Genomic DNA, 16,088 nt, shown 5'->3' on the forward strand with positions numbered 1-16,088 from the left:
TGACAGCGCGTATGCATGCAATTGAATTCAAAGGAGCCGCCGCGCGCACAGACGATCGGCAGTAGGATTTAACACGCAGTGCAATGGGACTAGAATAAAGGAAGCACAAGTGACTCATTTCAGCGCTTCCTATTGGCTACATTCTTGAACCCATTTTATAAAAAACTTTAACATGATGGCATCAGCTCACTCATTTGCATATTCATAACTGTTAGAGAACAGTTTTGCAAAAAAAAAAAAGTTATCAGAGCTTCACAATTTTGTAACCTCCTTAATTTTTATCTGATTCTGATCAGATGTTTGCCGTTTTTCTTATAAAATGTTATTCTCTCTTTTGAGACTAACTTTTAATTAACTCTCTGAAATTCCCTTTTGATTACATCCTTATATCAGGTTATCAATGAATGATTCATCAGTTGAACATTTCTTTTTATGATATTGTGATCAATATCGCTCTTTTTTTTTTATATGAATCATCAAAATTCCACACATCTTAAACTGGAGTGAAATTTCTGCATTTCAGTTTCTTTGACTTATATATCATAAGTGTGTTTGATAAAGTTATTCACCTGATAACTTGAACAAGGAGAGGTATTCAAACATACAATAATCATAGACACACATCCAATCCTAGTACTGCACTGAATGCAGAAACCTGACCAAGTTTTTGAAATGTGGCCAGAAAACTGAAATTGGCAGTGAAGACATGTTCTTGATTGTCTTGTTGCCTTACTGGATGATGTTCATTATTCCAAAGGTTTTTAAATCTGAAAATGAAATAAGGTTTGTTATTCTGAACCACACAAGTACCTTGTACTAATAGACTTTCCTTTATAATCAGAAAATGAAAAAGGGTTTGTTATTAGCCTGAACAGTTACATTTATTTCCAAGGTTTGTTTACCTAAAGTTCATTAATCTTAAAATGAAATATGGTTTGTTAATCTGAAAATGAATAAGGTTCATAATTCTGGAGGTTTTTGATTTAAAAAAATCCCAAAATGTCTGTTAATCCAAAAATGAAAGCAAGGTGCATACTAAGGAACCTTTTGAATTACAAACCATAATTTGTTTTAGAATCAAACCTTGGATATAACAAACCTTCGGTATATAATGGACATTTAGAAGACCAAACCTTTGGAATAAAAACCTTTTGGATTAACAAACCTTCAGAATAACAAATATTGCTTAAATTGCATGTATATTCCCAGTCTTGGAACACAGACATTGGTGAATTCTGTGCATCAAATCTTTCTGAATATGACAAGTAGCTGTGCTTCTTTTTTCATGCTCTTTTCAAGAGTTTATGCCCTCTTTTCCTGCCATGGCTGTTCATATATTTTGTAAGCAATTGTTTATGTTGTGATGTCCTTTGTCCTGATATTATCCGTTATCATCATGAGACGATGTAGTCATGTCTTTTACATTACCATTGTCTTGTCAGCTCAGAACCCTACGAGGATTGTAATTATTTGTTTCATTATACCCCCGTCACACTTAGTGTGAAGGGGGTATATTTCCTCTGGCCATTACTCTCTGAATGACAGTAAAAAGATTGACAATAGACAGCCTGAGTATTTCAGTCCTCTGTCTGACGTATTCGTTCATCTGTCAATCTCTTCCTTAATCTTGCCCCGTAAAGTGAGGACCCTTGGGATATACTGCAAAGTTTTCTCATTCTTGTTGCACACATGAGTCATTGGGAAATTCATTCATTAGTTCCTCTGGTGCATGATCTGCTGAGGTTAAAGGTCATGGTCAGGTATAATGCCATTCTCATCATGACTAAACATTATAAAAATGTTGAAGTGATTCTGGTGCATTATGCTGATGGAGATTAGCCATGATTGTGGTGCATTATGCAGATGGAGATTAGCCATGATTCTGGTGCATTATGCAGATGGAGATTAGCCATGATTGATTGTTAACAGTTCAGTTGAGATTAGCACTAACTAATGACATTTTCATGTTAAATTGTTATCAGTGAAGGCATTTTGACTCAAAACTGAAATGCCTATTCATTTGTTTGTAGCTTATGTATTATCTGGAATATACATCAATTAGTCTGTGTGTTTATTGGAAAGTTGATAGGACAAAATTAAATTTGACATAGTGCTCAAACTACGTATTTCCCATTTAGGATTAATTTCATCAACTTGTAGATTTTCTAATGGAAGTAGTAATATAAAGGGACCTCCGGGCTAACAAAGGCTTCGTTTATCTATCTTTGCTTTGAAAAAGCATCTATAGCATACAATTGAAGTGAAAAGAAAAATAGCCGTAAATAATCTATGGCATTTACAGTCTATCAGGTACACTTAAAGTATGTGTATGACTTTCGTATGCTTGTGAGTTTACATGACATGCGTACTTGTATATATGTCCAGCACTTATTGCTTATGAATATTTGCACCAGTCTGATCACAGTCAAGCCGTATAGAGTAAAGCTGAGAGTGTCATATTTTCGAGGGAATCAACGCGGGCCTTTTATTATTTATCCCAGGACATCTTATTGCCATCTTCATTTCGGAGGAGTGTGCCTTTTTTTATCACAATCCAGGTATGAGAACTATTTCTTTTGCCAGACAGTGAATACTTTATACCCGATATTTTTGAAATTTCGTCAAGTAACACTGACATGAACGCTTAGTCCCACGCATGGCAAACGGTGTGAGGACAAATAAATATCGTGGTGCACCAGGCTCGTCAGCCTTTGTATACAAATTGCCTAAAGGAACAACAAAGCAAAGCATAGACTACGCCATTGAGTTGATTGTTCGTGCATATAGGAAAGTTCCTGACGGTTTAGCTGTTGGAGATTTCTTCCTTGGTGAACTAACACAGCTATATCCGAACGTAAATCTTGAAATATGTCGCCATTTTGTGTTGACGCGAAAAGAGTCGGCACCAGCGGGCGCTACCCTTGACCCCGAGGATGAAAGCTCGTGCGTGAATATCTCTACAAACAGTGATAATGTGAGTCAACTAGATCATGCCTCAAAAGTGATTAAATCTTGTCTTCTTTGTGACCTAAGGTTAAACAGTGATGAGGAGGGTTGCATTTGCATGCGTTGTAAATGCATCAACAATAGAATCGACCAATTATCCTCTGATCTTCAGAGAGTACAGCATGCAGTCGAGGCTATCCTTGACCATCCAGGACAAGAGCCTGCATCTACATCTCATCCTCATGCTGCTTTTCAAACTGTAGGTGCAAAGGATGGAGCCCAAAGATCATCAACGCCTAATATTCCATCCAAGCCTAAATCATCGGGGCCACCACGTCATCCTCACAACTCACTGTCGACTGATCGCTTTCTCCATCAACAGCCACATCAACAGATTAGACAGCAACCTGCTCGCCAGACCCAGCCTCAGGCTCAACCTCACCCCCGTCAACAGAGCAGAGCCCAATACCATGACCAACGACAAATGGGGCAGCAGTTTTTACCATCATCGCATCAGCCTCAGCCGTCAGTCGCCCCCATTGGAAATCCTCAACCAGCACCACCGGGGATCTCAGACTTCCCCCCTCTTCCAGCACCACCGGGGATCTCAGACTTCCCCCCTCTTCCAGCACCACCGGGGATCTCAGACTTCCCCCCTCTTCCAGCACCACCGGGGATCTCAGACCTCCCCCCTCTTCCACATCAACCTCTGCAAAGGCGGCCATACTCACAGCCTGCAAGAAGCCTAACTTCAAACCAAACCTATGACGCCAGAAACCCAACTTCAAACCAAACCTTTGGCTCCAGATCGCTGAGCTTACCTGTCATTCCACCTGGCCTGCCTCGCTCGTTCAGCAATGAAATCCACACACACCCGAGAATTCCACCTCCATTCCCATTTCAACAGAGTAACTACTTCTCAAATCCGGAGGGAAAGTCGTTTGCATCCGTTGTACAACTTCCACCCTTGTCAAACAACCTGACTGGAACATGCTACTTCTGTAATGAACCAAACCATCGCTCTCATGTGTGCAGGCATGGAATGTATCTACGATGTTATCGCTGTTCACAATACGGTCATAAATCCAAATCTTTGTTTGAATCGTCTTACAATACACAACTATAAACCCTGATGACACTTTGAACATTAATAATTCTGAGGAGTCCATGCATTATATATTAAGATATTACATTTAGACAGCATCTGAACCACAACCAAGTCCTTACTCCTGGGTAAGAGTAAATCAATCCATGCATTTGGTGGGATGCCTCTTATGAAGCAGAATCCCCTTTCTTCTGACAGACCTTCCGTGATGACCCTCACCGATCTCTGTGAAAGGGTAAAGGGCTACTGCATCACAAAGATACCACTGTAAGGGGGCCCTCTACATTTTCCTCCATGCTCCTCTGCATAATTCCCGCATCTGACAGTTCTCTCCCATTTCAAGCCATAGTGCGGGGCACTGTCACAGACCAAGATCCCACTGGGCTAGCTAGTCTTCCCTGAGGGGGTTTCAATCACAAGCTTTGGGTCCTTGTACAGTTGGCTTATGGAAGCCTGCAACAGAGAAAACAAAGTAATAAATAAAACTAGAAATGTCGCTACGGCGACTGATGCCTCCGCCATAATGCATGATTCTCCCAATAGGTGTATAGTTCAATGTCTTCACAATGTGTGATGACAGTTTCACATAACTGGCAAAATATCGAAATAACAGGTTTATCAGAAATATCTTGAATGTTCACTTTCCACGAACTGGGTTTGCTATAATTGTCTATTAAAGAGTGCAGGTACACATATTTGGGAAATTGGAAATTTTTACTTGACTTCTGACCGACCTTATTATAAGTTTATGCATTGAGTATAATTTTCAAAATATAAAGAAAGAGTGTAATTACCAGTACAAAATATATATATTTTTTTCATTTAAACCTAACCTTTGACCTTTGACCTTCTGGCTGGAAATTTCCAAGAGAATCTCCATTAAGTAATACATGTACATATATTAAATTTTAAAACTAATAAGGCAATCATTGCATATACTAGTACAGGCGTATATGAGGGAAATAGTAACATTTTGAGAAGTTGACCTTGACCTTTGACCCCCTGACTATTGACCCATGACCCCTAAATTCCCTAGATAATCCCTGCCAGTCAGTATATGCATATGTACCAAGTTCAATGAAGATACATTGAACCATTTGTGAGAAAAGTGATATTGCAACATTTTCACCTAACCTATGACCTTTTGACCTTTGACCTTATGACATGAAACTCTCTCTGGAGAATCTTTATGCAGTAGTACATGTCTACACTAAGTTTCAAGAAAATAACTGCAGGCAATGCATAGATATGGGGGAAATAGCAACATTTTTAGCATTTGACCTTGACCTTTTGACCTTTGACCTCTTGTCAATGTCACTAAAATCTACTCAACTAATTTTCCCATCATACATCATCCTTGGACCAAGTTTGGTGAAAGCTGCTTCATCCAGTTATGAGTTATCACGTAAACAGATAAATTTTAGGATTTGACCTTGATCTTTGACCTTTGACCTCTGTCCGATTTCACTGAAAAACTAATCAAGTAATTGTCCCATCATACATCATCCTCCAACAAAGTTTGGTGAAATTTGCTATATACAGTCTTGAGTTATCGCGTAAACGGATAAATTTCATGATTTGACCTTGACCTTTGACCTTTGACCTTTAGCCAATTTCACCTAAAATCTAATCAAATCATTGCCCCATCATACTTCATACTTGGACCAAGTTTGGTGAAATTCCAGTAAATATTACTCAAGTTATCGCGTAAACGAAAGCGGACGGACGTACGTACGGACGTACGTACGTACGGACGTACGTACGTACGGACGTACGGACGTACGGACGTACGGACGGACGGACGGACAACCCGAAAACATAATGCCTCCGGCACCACTACGTGGCGGAGGCATAAAAACAAACACCAGCTGCAGAATGACTGCTTTGCTGAAATTTCATTTTGAAATGATCTATACGTCTTCTTTCCTTTACTTTCTTTCCAACACAGATGAAATTCAGAACATGCATATTTCTATCTTACAGAAAGAGCTAAGTTAGAGACCACTATCACTTTCAATGACTTGAGATAGAATCATGCCCACATTAAGAAGATAAGATTATGAAATAAAAATCAAAAGTCGGAATAAACATATGACAGAGCTTACAGTTGAGAGTAAAGTTGAGGACAGTCTTTTAATTGAAATATGTCATATCAAAGCAACATACCTGCAAATCTGATACAAAGCTACAAGTACTGTAATGTCCCATTCAAAACTAAGTACCAGATATCATTCATGCATTATATCTTTCAGAAGTACCACACAACTAATATTGCAGTTATGAGAACTTGGCATTTACTTTCAGGCAATGAAAGTGATGATAGTTGAACCAACCCGCATCATTTTTGTTCATCACATGCGACAACTTTCTTGAAATATCATTTTAATTTTAACTTTGATATATCGTATTGCTTTCTCTTCACTGTTTCCTAATCAATCCACCTCTCTGTGATTTACTTCTCCTTTTGGTACGAAGTACTGTTCCCTTTCAGCTGAACTTGCAAGAATTTTGTTACCTGTCGTTTTATCACTTGCAAGTTTTCTTGAGCCTTCTTGATGTAACCCTCTATCAGCTCTGGCGATGTCTCATCCTTGTGCTCACGAAAAGCATCTTGAACTCTACGCAGTGCATACGTTCTGAAAGACAAGCAATTGATAAGTGTGCTTATCAAATTGGGAAGGAAAAAAGTGGGGGTTGGGTGGTTTTTGAACAACATGGAAATACAGACAATCAGTAACTTTTACCTCCACCAAGGGAAGGAGGTTATGTTTTCATTACCGTTGGTTAGTTAGTTAGTTAATTAATTTGTCCGTGTGCAAAATAACTCAAAAAGTTGTGCATGGATTTGGATGAAACTTGCAGGGAAGGTTGAGAATGACACAAGGAACAGATGATTAAATTTTGGTAGCGATCCGGAAATTTTTATGGATTTTTTGAAGGATTTTTGATATTTTGGCAGGTAGGGTCAATGAACTTGGGAGTTGAGGCTGCGCATTTTTAAGATTTTCATACGTGCGCTGAAGTGCGTGCTCTAGTTTCTGCTAGGGCGAGGCGCGCGGCGCAGCTGAGGGTTTATGACGAAAAAAAGGCTTCTATATTGGGAAATCGGGCGATTTTTCAGCATGCATACGCAAGGTTGGAAATCACTGATCTCTATGGAAGAGCAAGATCATTGGTGGAAAGTAGCTGCTTGGTGGTGGTCTGCGCTCTCAGAGTGCTTTTCTAATTTTGTTTTTATTTTTCATTTATTTATTTTTTTAAGAGTAAATGCATGCTTCCTGCACAGCAGTTGTTTATGGCAATCTTAAGAGTTTGTCACAGGCTTACCTTAGATCTTGATCTTGCAAAAAACTAACAAACAAACAAACCAACAAGGACAACAAAATGCTCATAGTTGTGCGCATACAAACTAACCTACACAGTATGTTATTAAAAATAGATGTACAGGAATAATGATTCCTTCAATACTGGCATTTAGAAAAATGTAAATTTGAGAAACTAGTGAACTGGCCCTATGGAGTGAGAATGGAACACAACCTAGTCCACAGAGCCAGCATGTATATAAATTGTATATTCATATGTGACTATACATCACAAAACCAACAAAAAGTATTTTATGTGAGGACCCAAAAAATGGTGAAATGGCTGAACAAAGTCAATTTTTAGTTTTACATATTTTCTGAATGCACTATTCTTCTTGTATATCATCTATACTTTTGGGATCATTAAATGAATGCGAAAATGGGTTTTCAGCAGGTTCTCTACAAATATCTTACAGGCTCTCTTCATTTCTCAAAAAATCCTTTGCATATGGCCTTTTTTACGATCAGTGGTGTAACTTTTGTACTCGGAGGGTCAAAATTTCAAACAAAATATTTTTTCATTATTCTGTTTGATTCCTGTTTGAAAGTATTCAAATTTTTGAAAAAATAACATTTCAGACCTTAAAGCTGAAGGGTTATTGTTGTAATTTAAGGAAAACCATGGGACCTGAAGTAAATTTAAGCAAAATTTTGCTTTCATGAATTCCACCATATTGACAAAACTCTGTAGTCAAACTTCACCATGCAAAGTTTATATGGTTAACAACAATATATAGTTTGTGAATCAAAACTATTTTGGGGTTGAATATAAAGTGAATTTGAAAAAAAATACATGAGATCTATAAATTTTTGCTAAAAATACCAATTGACATGTAATTTTTAAGATTTTAACTATTTATTGGAGGGCAGGCCAGGTCAAACTCTTACTATAAGAAGTCTTTAAGAAGGGCTACCTTCCTATGTAGGTTAAATGAAATTCCAATCATTTCTTTAAAACTTGGATTTTTCACACATGGATGTTTCGGAGGTGACAGTTAACATATTAGAATGTTTCGGAGGTGACATTAACATTAACACTCACCTTTTTTTAGAATAAGTGACAATAATACAAAAACTTCTTCTTTTTATCAATGTTTATAATAATTATAACTCAAGAACAAGAAATTAACTCCTGTTTCAAGCAGATAAACCACACAGAACAAGTGTTTTTTTTACACTTCATTAATTAGCATGGGTACCGGTAGTTTGCCTTCCATTTGGACGAAGGATGTAAGCTAAATATTGTAATCTGAAGAAACATGGCATTCCATTTTCTACCTTAACTTGAGATGAGGGTGTGAGATCATTTTAGTAATGTTTCTTTACTCTCAGAACATTTTATATCACAACACCAGGGAAGAATCACTTCGTTTCGGAGGTGACATTCAATGTTAACATTGTGTTAAAATATTAATTTACAGTAAGAATATGACGGAAATAAACTAGATATAGTAAACTTAAGAAACATGGCATTCCATTTTCTACCTTAAATTAAAATGAGGGTGTAAGATCATCTTAGTAATGTTTCTTTGCTCTCAGAACATTTCATTCCACAAACCAGGGAAGAATAACTTTGTTTCGGAGGTGACATTCAATGTTAACATTGTGTTCAAGTATTCATATAGTATGTCCCCCCCAAAAAAAATTTACAATTAGACTTTTGCATTGATAGCACCCAATATGATTAAATCAGCTAAATTCTACTTTGGGGTCTTAAATTATAACATCTTAGCTCTATTTTGCAGAAAGCCCCAGTCCATTTGGTTAAGTGATCTCAAAGAAATGTGGATTGTTATAAAGGATGTCAGGAGTCTGATTCTTCCAAGTTCAGCACTTGGATGCTCTTGGAACTGCATATTGATGTGTAAACACATGCAGAACTTGGAGGGAAGGGATTCCTCACATGCTGTACAAAAATCCTCAATTCTCTTTGACCTCTGAAGCAAATTGAATGGGGTTTTCTGTAAGGTGTGGGAAATGAGTTATAGTTTCAATCCCTCAAATTGTATTTTAGATTGATTCACTATCTTTAAAGTTATCGTTGCGGAGGGTACCACTGTAATTTTTTGGCGGGGACATACATTTTGTACGGCCGGGATGAATACCAAAAGTAAAAATTCTTATTTGACTAGTGTACGTTTTTGTTTGCACATAGTTTTATAAATGGATTAATTCAAGGATGTTCATGAATTCTTCATCATCCTTGATAGCCACCATACAAATGTTATAATACTGGTGAAAGGTGTTTGGTTCATCTGGGATAAATTTTCTATACACAAGATTCATTTAAACTGCTGACATTACTAAAATATATTTTATGCATCGTTCTGAATTGATTGAAAATTACCTGCAAATCATGCATATTTAACAGTCACTTTTGAGAGTAAAAAGTGTAAGATAAGAAAAACCATTTTATTGTTTTTGAGGTGACAAAACACAGAGACAACCCAACTTCTCAGGTGTTAACTATTTAGTGAACATTCATGTCTTTCCTCAGGCTTTAATTTTCAAATATAGGAAAGCTCTTTCTTTCAGTTCTTACTTGTTATTTTGTTTGGGTATTCTCTTTCATGATAATGGATACCAGCTCATATTTTGTTTGTGATTGTTATTCATACTAATCTTTAACAGGTTTTTACAGTTGGGTTAAGAGAACAGTTTGTGTTTCCCAGCTGAAGAGAGCAGCATAATGCTTTTCTGTGAACTTGAGGGGAAAATTTGTTTTTGTTCAGTAATTTTCCCCATCAACTTCACAGAAGGTCCCGGACACAAACTGGTCTCAAATAAACCTATAAGGGACCGAAACTGGAAAAGGACAATTTCACCTCAATAGACATGAGGGTTGAGTAAATACAGCAATATTAGTAAAAAAAAAAAATCAGTTAGAGTTTGAGGAAAGTAAGGCAATCCGTTCCAGAGTTATGGATATTTTAAGTTTCTGCTCAGTCAATGCTGAATGAGAGGACTTCTATAGCTTGTGATGTCACATGTGTACAAGGATATAGAGAAAGTATCAAGAAAATTCAACATACTGTATTTTCACTTTTCTTACATTCTACTTCTAACAAAAGAACACATGACTTCTCTCTTTTGGAAGGCAGGGTGAATAATGTTACCCTAAAATACATCAGTAGCAAGTTGAAGAAATATGCACTTTTTTCAAAAAGTAAAGTTTTGTGAAATTCATTTATATTTTCCTTATATCGTTGTATGCATGTGACATCATACACTGTCGTAGTCGTCTCATCCAGCAGTGATTGCGCAGATATAAAACCCATAACTTTTGAATGGATTGTCCAATTTCCCCCAAACTTTCAATGATGTGTTCTACTAATGTTGTTGCATTCACTCAATCCCTGTATATTCAAATGGACTTATCCTTTTAAGAAGCCATTTTCTTTTCCTTGAAATTCCAGTACTTAAAGCCAAATTCTAAGATAAAACATAATAACAAAACAAGGTAAACACCTACTCAAAATTATACTGAAGTAGAACTACAAATCTTGTTTTTTGATCTTTCCCTTTCCAGTCCTGGGGACTTGTTCCTCTGTTCACTTTAGTTGTCACATAACTTCAATAATCTTAAAAAATACAATGTCATAAACAGGTGGTTCATTTTGGAAAATGTAATAATTATTGTCATATTAAAAAAAAAAATCACATAATTTTGTTTATGATTACCACATTGTACATGGAAAAACAACAACTAAGAATTCAAGAACAAGTTGTGCACCAGCTGTAGGCATGTGGCCTTTTTGTGGAGTTTGACTATTTGATGATTTTTTTTTTTGCATTTTTTTTTTTAAGATTGTGGACTAGGGCATGCATGAACTGCCACATGTATTACATTGTACTTTGGTATCAAGGGAATTCTGGTGAGCTATGTATACAAAAGTCACTTCTGTTGTGGTGATTTTGTAGATCTGTATTAGAAAATGTTAATAGATAGTGAAAAGGAACTGAAGTCTTGCCTTTCACTATCACATAGCAATATGGTGTTAACAAACAATGTCACCTCCGAAACACAAGAAAAAGCAACCTACATGGAAAGCTGTGATTAGTAAATCTTCACAACTAAATTGCTTGTTGGAATTCAAGCTTCTAAGATGAAAGCATCTATATGTTTACTTAACTAAAGCAGGAGAATTGATCTTGATTACAATATTGTATATACAACAGATGGGTGTATTTTGTGCATTCTCATTGTTAAAAAAAGTGAAAAAATGTAAATTTGCCCTAAAATGTACAGTCTAGTAATAAAAAAAAGAGTGAGAGTGTGGTAGTTGATTTCTCCACTTTGAGACTTATGTTACTAAAATAAATTAAACCATTGATGTACATGATATGGTTTCTCTTCAACAGAAATGAACAAAAAATCTTGTTAACAGTGTTTTGTCACCTCCGAAACAGTAATTTTTAGTTTTTATTGGATCTTTTATTAATCTCTAGAGAATTCTCACTTTCTGTTGCCATATTACTATTGTCATCCAAAAGAGATTCCTGTCCATTGGACAGAATCAAACAAAATTGCTTTGTCTTCGAGAAATTATCAAATATAGTATGCTTGTTGTTTCGGAGGTGACAATTGTTTCGGAGGTGACAAGTGTTAACGGAAAATTGTAAATTGCTCCGAAATGAAAACAACAGGCTATATTTCTACTACTTTCCTTCAGAGATAATGTGAGGGGATATGTTACATTTTTGCAAATGTAATGTATAACTGATGTCAAGAATAAAAAAATCTAATACATAAATCTGTTGTCTCGGAGGTGACAGAAATGTTAACGGAAAAGTTACATAAATTCATAAACGCTCACCAAAAAATGATAAGTTATTTGAATTAAATAATCTTTGGATCAAAGTTAAGTCAGGTTGATTACTATTCTGTTTTGATGGAAATTAGCAAAGTTGAATTTTATAATTGTGAACAAGAGCTAACTCAAAAGAGGGGTTAATTGTTAACGGAAAATGTCACCTCCGAAACACAAAGTTTGGACGATTTCAGTATTTAAAGAAGACAAAGCAGAACCTGGTAAACATAATAGTTCTTAATGTTGGATACCTGTCTATCACAACAGCAACAAAAATAATGAAAAGGAATAAACAATTTAATATGCTAGCTCTGACAAAAATACTATGTCAGAGTGAGTACACCAAAAGTGTTGGATTTCAAGCATGTAAGTGCCTGCCACATCTGAAAGAAAAAGAGAGGAAAGTTCATTAAGGTACCCAAGGTAGACACTGTGGGTGGTAAGTTTATGAGAAAAAATAATGCATATCTGTCAGTGTATAAGAAAGTTATACACCAATTAGTGCCAACACTGTGTTTTACACCACTGATTGTAAAAATGGCCATATACTAATCCCTTTCAGCTCTCAATAACTTTAGAAAGGATAATGCTACTGCTTTAAAAGTTGGCATTAATCATGGACAGAATGTGTTAATAAAGCAGGGAATAATTTTCCCACTCAAATTTGATTAGCAATTTCAGCTGATGAACAATATTTCACATGGTATCCTGTACATTTCTATGATAGGAGAACTGCTACACAAAAGATAGTTTGTGTAGCAGTGGTGTAAAAGTCCATAGCAAATTGCGATGCAATACCAGGAAAATTATTCCCTGTAAAGTATGCTTAATTTCAGCTTAATCTGATAATATCTTAATTGTTGTTGCTACAGTGGTTTACACCTTAGTTTATTGTCCCACAGCTTGGTAAAGATAAAGTGCTTGACTAGACCCTGTACCTCACGGCCTCTTTTCTCAGTTCACACTTCTCCAGAGTATGTGCTTTCTTTAAAAGATTTACCAGGTAGATAGGTTAGGAGGGTCCATTTGAATTGAGTTGTAAATCATTTCAAAACTTAGAGTCTGCTCTTTCAAAATCTGCCCTTCACTAAAAATCCATGTCTGGCGACTTTTTGTTGGCTTAGTGGTGCAGGGTGTGTATGTATAATGCCATGCTGCCTGAAAACATTGAATCCTTACACACGTACATTGTATGTACATTTAGTTAATAATAAGCATATCTAACACCCTTGAATTAATCTACATAGTAGACTGCATCCATGCATACACCTCAGGGTGCCGTACATAACTTCATTTTACCACTTGCCCAGTTGGACAAGCAGATTTTCAAATTGTTGCAAAACACTTGCCTGAAAAGAAAGTTCCAAAAATATAGGAAACGATTACAAAAATCTCTTATAAGTCAAGGGCTTTAAAACATAATCATCTGAATTATAAAAAGCACACATTGTAAACCTGGTTCGAACCACTGTCGGTGTTGCATTACATTGGGGTTTTTTCACACAGTTATTGGAAAGTTGCAAAAATGAAATTAAGGTGCATTGCACCGCTATAAAAAAAAAAAAAAAAGTCATTTGGACTTCTGTATAAATTGACTTGGTGGGTTTGAAGGGGGAAAAGTGAAAAAAAAAAATAGGTGGCTTCAAAATTTTTTGTTCGGCCAATTCAGGCACACATTTTTTCTCATTGTGCCAAAACACTTGCCCGTGTTTGATTTTTACTTGCCCCAAAAGTAATTGAGGCAATTGGGCAAGCGCTTGTCTTTCATTTATAATAATGACTCATCATTTTCTAATGACAGCAAATGCATTCTGTACCTGTCCTGACATGAAAAATTGAAGCAAAATGAAGTGAATTGTACCATGTACAATGAATGAAGCCATAACCATGGCCATGGCTTGTCAGGACAGTCTGCTGATTGCTGGTATGAATGATCAAGGTAGACCTGTCCTGCCCTCTTCTCCATAGTAATTACCTAACTTAGTAACTCATTTGACTACAGTAAAAGATTGCTCTGTATCTTGTCGTCGGGGATATGTTCCCTGGAGACTACGTCTGGCTTCACGGAATCCCCTTTACGGATTTATTACAGTGCGTGTAAAAACGAATTTCACGCATGAGACTTAGCCATGTACAGTGGTTCTGTATTCTTCACTGGGGATATGAAGATGTCCAAATATTACTGAAAAACCTGATAATAAACAAGATCAACAGCAAAACAATGATACCATAGATTAATATAAATGCACATAATATATTCCGTACATTGGAAAAGCATTAATTACGTGCACTTCACACGTATGGTCAACAGAGGGTAGGGGTGTTGGTTTCAAAATTACTGTGATTACGGCACAACTGAGTGCGTCAATATAACAACCCACGCGTTCGAAATCGAAGCAGTGAGTTATCTTGAAGTGTACCGCAACACGCAAATCGCATTTTAATTTAATGCACACCTGAATTCAGAATATTTTCTTCACATATGACTGATATTGTGAGTAAAATTTCAGACAAATTGTGAGATATCTAAGTATCTATCGATAGAGAAATATTAGAGCGTCGATGTGTTGGACAACCAACTCTACTAGAAGTAGAACTACGTAGCTAGTAGTCGTACTAGTGACAGTAGTGTAGTGCAATGCAATGCGGCGTCGGAGTTACATCATCATCATCATGCAAAGACAAAAGTTCGGTTACACATTTATTCGCGAGTGGGACTAAGGCTTGTTAGAACGGGGGTATTACAGTAAATGAGTTTCACCATCATTAGTCTCTAGATAGATCTCTCTCACTCTCCGAGGCCACCTTGCTACGATGGATGTTACTTACCGATAATTGTATCCAGAGAACTTCTGCGACTCTCGTAACATTTCACGATAAAGAGCAAGTACCCTCATCCTGCTTGCCTGAGCACCAGCCATGATCTCCGTAACAGTGCAGTAGTGCGCACCCGTAGAGCTGCATTTACATACATAAGTACGTATAATACAGCTCTATGTGCGCACCCCGATGGAATTTGGAAATTCGACCAGATTTCGCGGGGACCAAGGCCTGGTGCCAATTTGAAGAAGGTATAAGAATGCTAACCATACATGCTGCGCAGTGCGAGCTTAAGGGTGTCAAAAATATAATAACAAAACAAACAAACAAACAAACAAACATGGCATACTTTTGATCTTGAAGACAAAAAGTATAATCTTGAACCTCGAAGAAGTAATCCCTGTTGCAGCTTTTCGTGAGAAGCTATACTGGGATGGTACACGGTGACATTAACGGCCAACGGACAGAGTGTATTTATGGCAAATATAATCAATTGTACAAAATAAAAATTTTGCCATGTGCAAGTAAAAACCAAGCCGGTGGATTTATAGCATTCTGGATCCTACTGGGGACTGCATGCTCCTAATACATGGGAGGGCAGCCTCTTGGAAAGTAGTAGGTGTTTGGTAGGCGGTTCCACATTTTTGTTGTTCTTGGGAAGAAATAAGAATGAATATTTGTATGGATCAATTGTGGCTTCCGGGACTGTGTATTTGAGGAGGTGGTCATTTCTGCCAATATAAGTTGCTGGGATTATGATGGCTGGGAAGGAGATATTCACCAGGTTATGTTGTATTTTGTAAACATTGTTGCTTGTACAAGAAGACGGCGGGTGTGTAACAGGTCCCGGTCCAACTTGGATAGTAATGCCATGGTGTGACAGGACTGATGAACGTCTATATTCTTGGTAGACGACGGGCAGTATTGATATGGTTTATAGATGAATAGTGTCTAATTTTGTTAGGGGTAGTTTGGTTGTGATATCATAAAATAAAATCGGTTCTACAACTTGTCCTGTTTATCTTCAAAGTTAAGTTTCAGACT

General features: G+C 36.8%; 1 protein-coding gene across 1 annotated transcript; it reads right to left on the minus strand.

Annotated features, from left to right (window-relative positions):
- Window positions 1-4,081: 4,081 nt before the first annotated feature.
- Window positions 4,082-15,147, minus strand: LOC139709736 (LYR motif-containing protein 4-like). The gene is made up of 3 exons (XM_071621691.1): window positions 15,054-15,147; window positions 6,567-6,687; window positions 4,082-4,504 (listed from the first exon to the last, which is right to left on the minus strand). The coding sequence occupies exons 1-3, from the start codon at window positions 15,143-15,145 to the stop codon at window positions 4,436-4,438; spliced, it is 282 nt and encodes a 93-aa protein (XP_071477792.1). The 5' UTR covers window positions 15,146-15,147; the 3' UTR covers window positions 4,082-4,435.
- Between the last annotated feature and the right edge of the window lie 941 nt (window positions 15,148-16,088).

Source organism: Diadema antillarum, unplaced genomic scaffold (assembly GCF_040938485.1).
Source record: "Diadema antillarum isolate AM-2024a unplaced genomic scaffold, OU_Dant_1.0 seq00001465_RagTag, whole genome shotgun sequence".
Lineage (NCBI taxonomy): Eukaryota > Metazoa > Echinodermata > Echinoidea > Diadematoida > Diadematidae > Diadema > Diadema antillarum.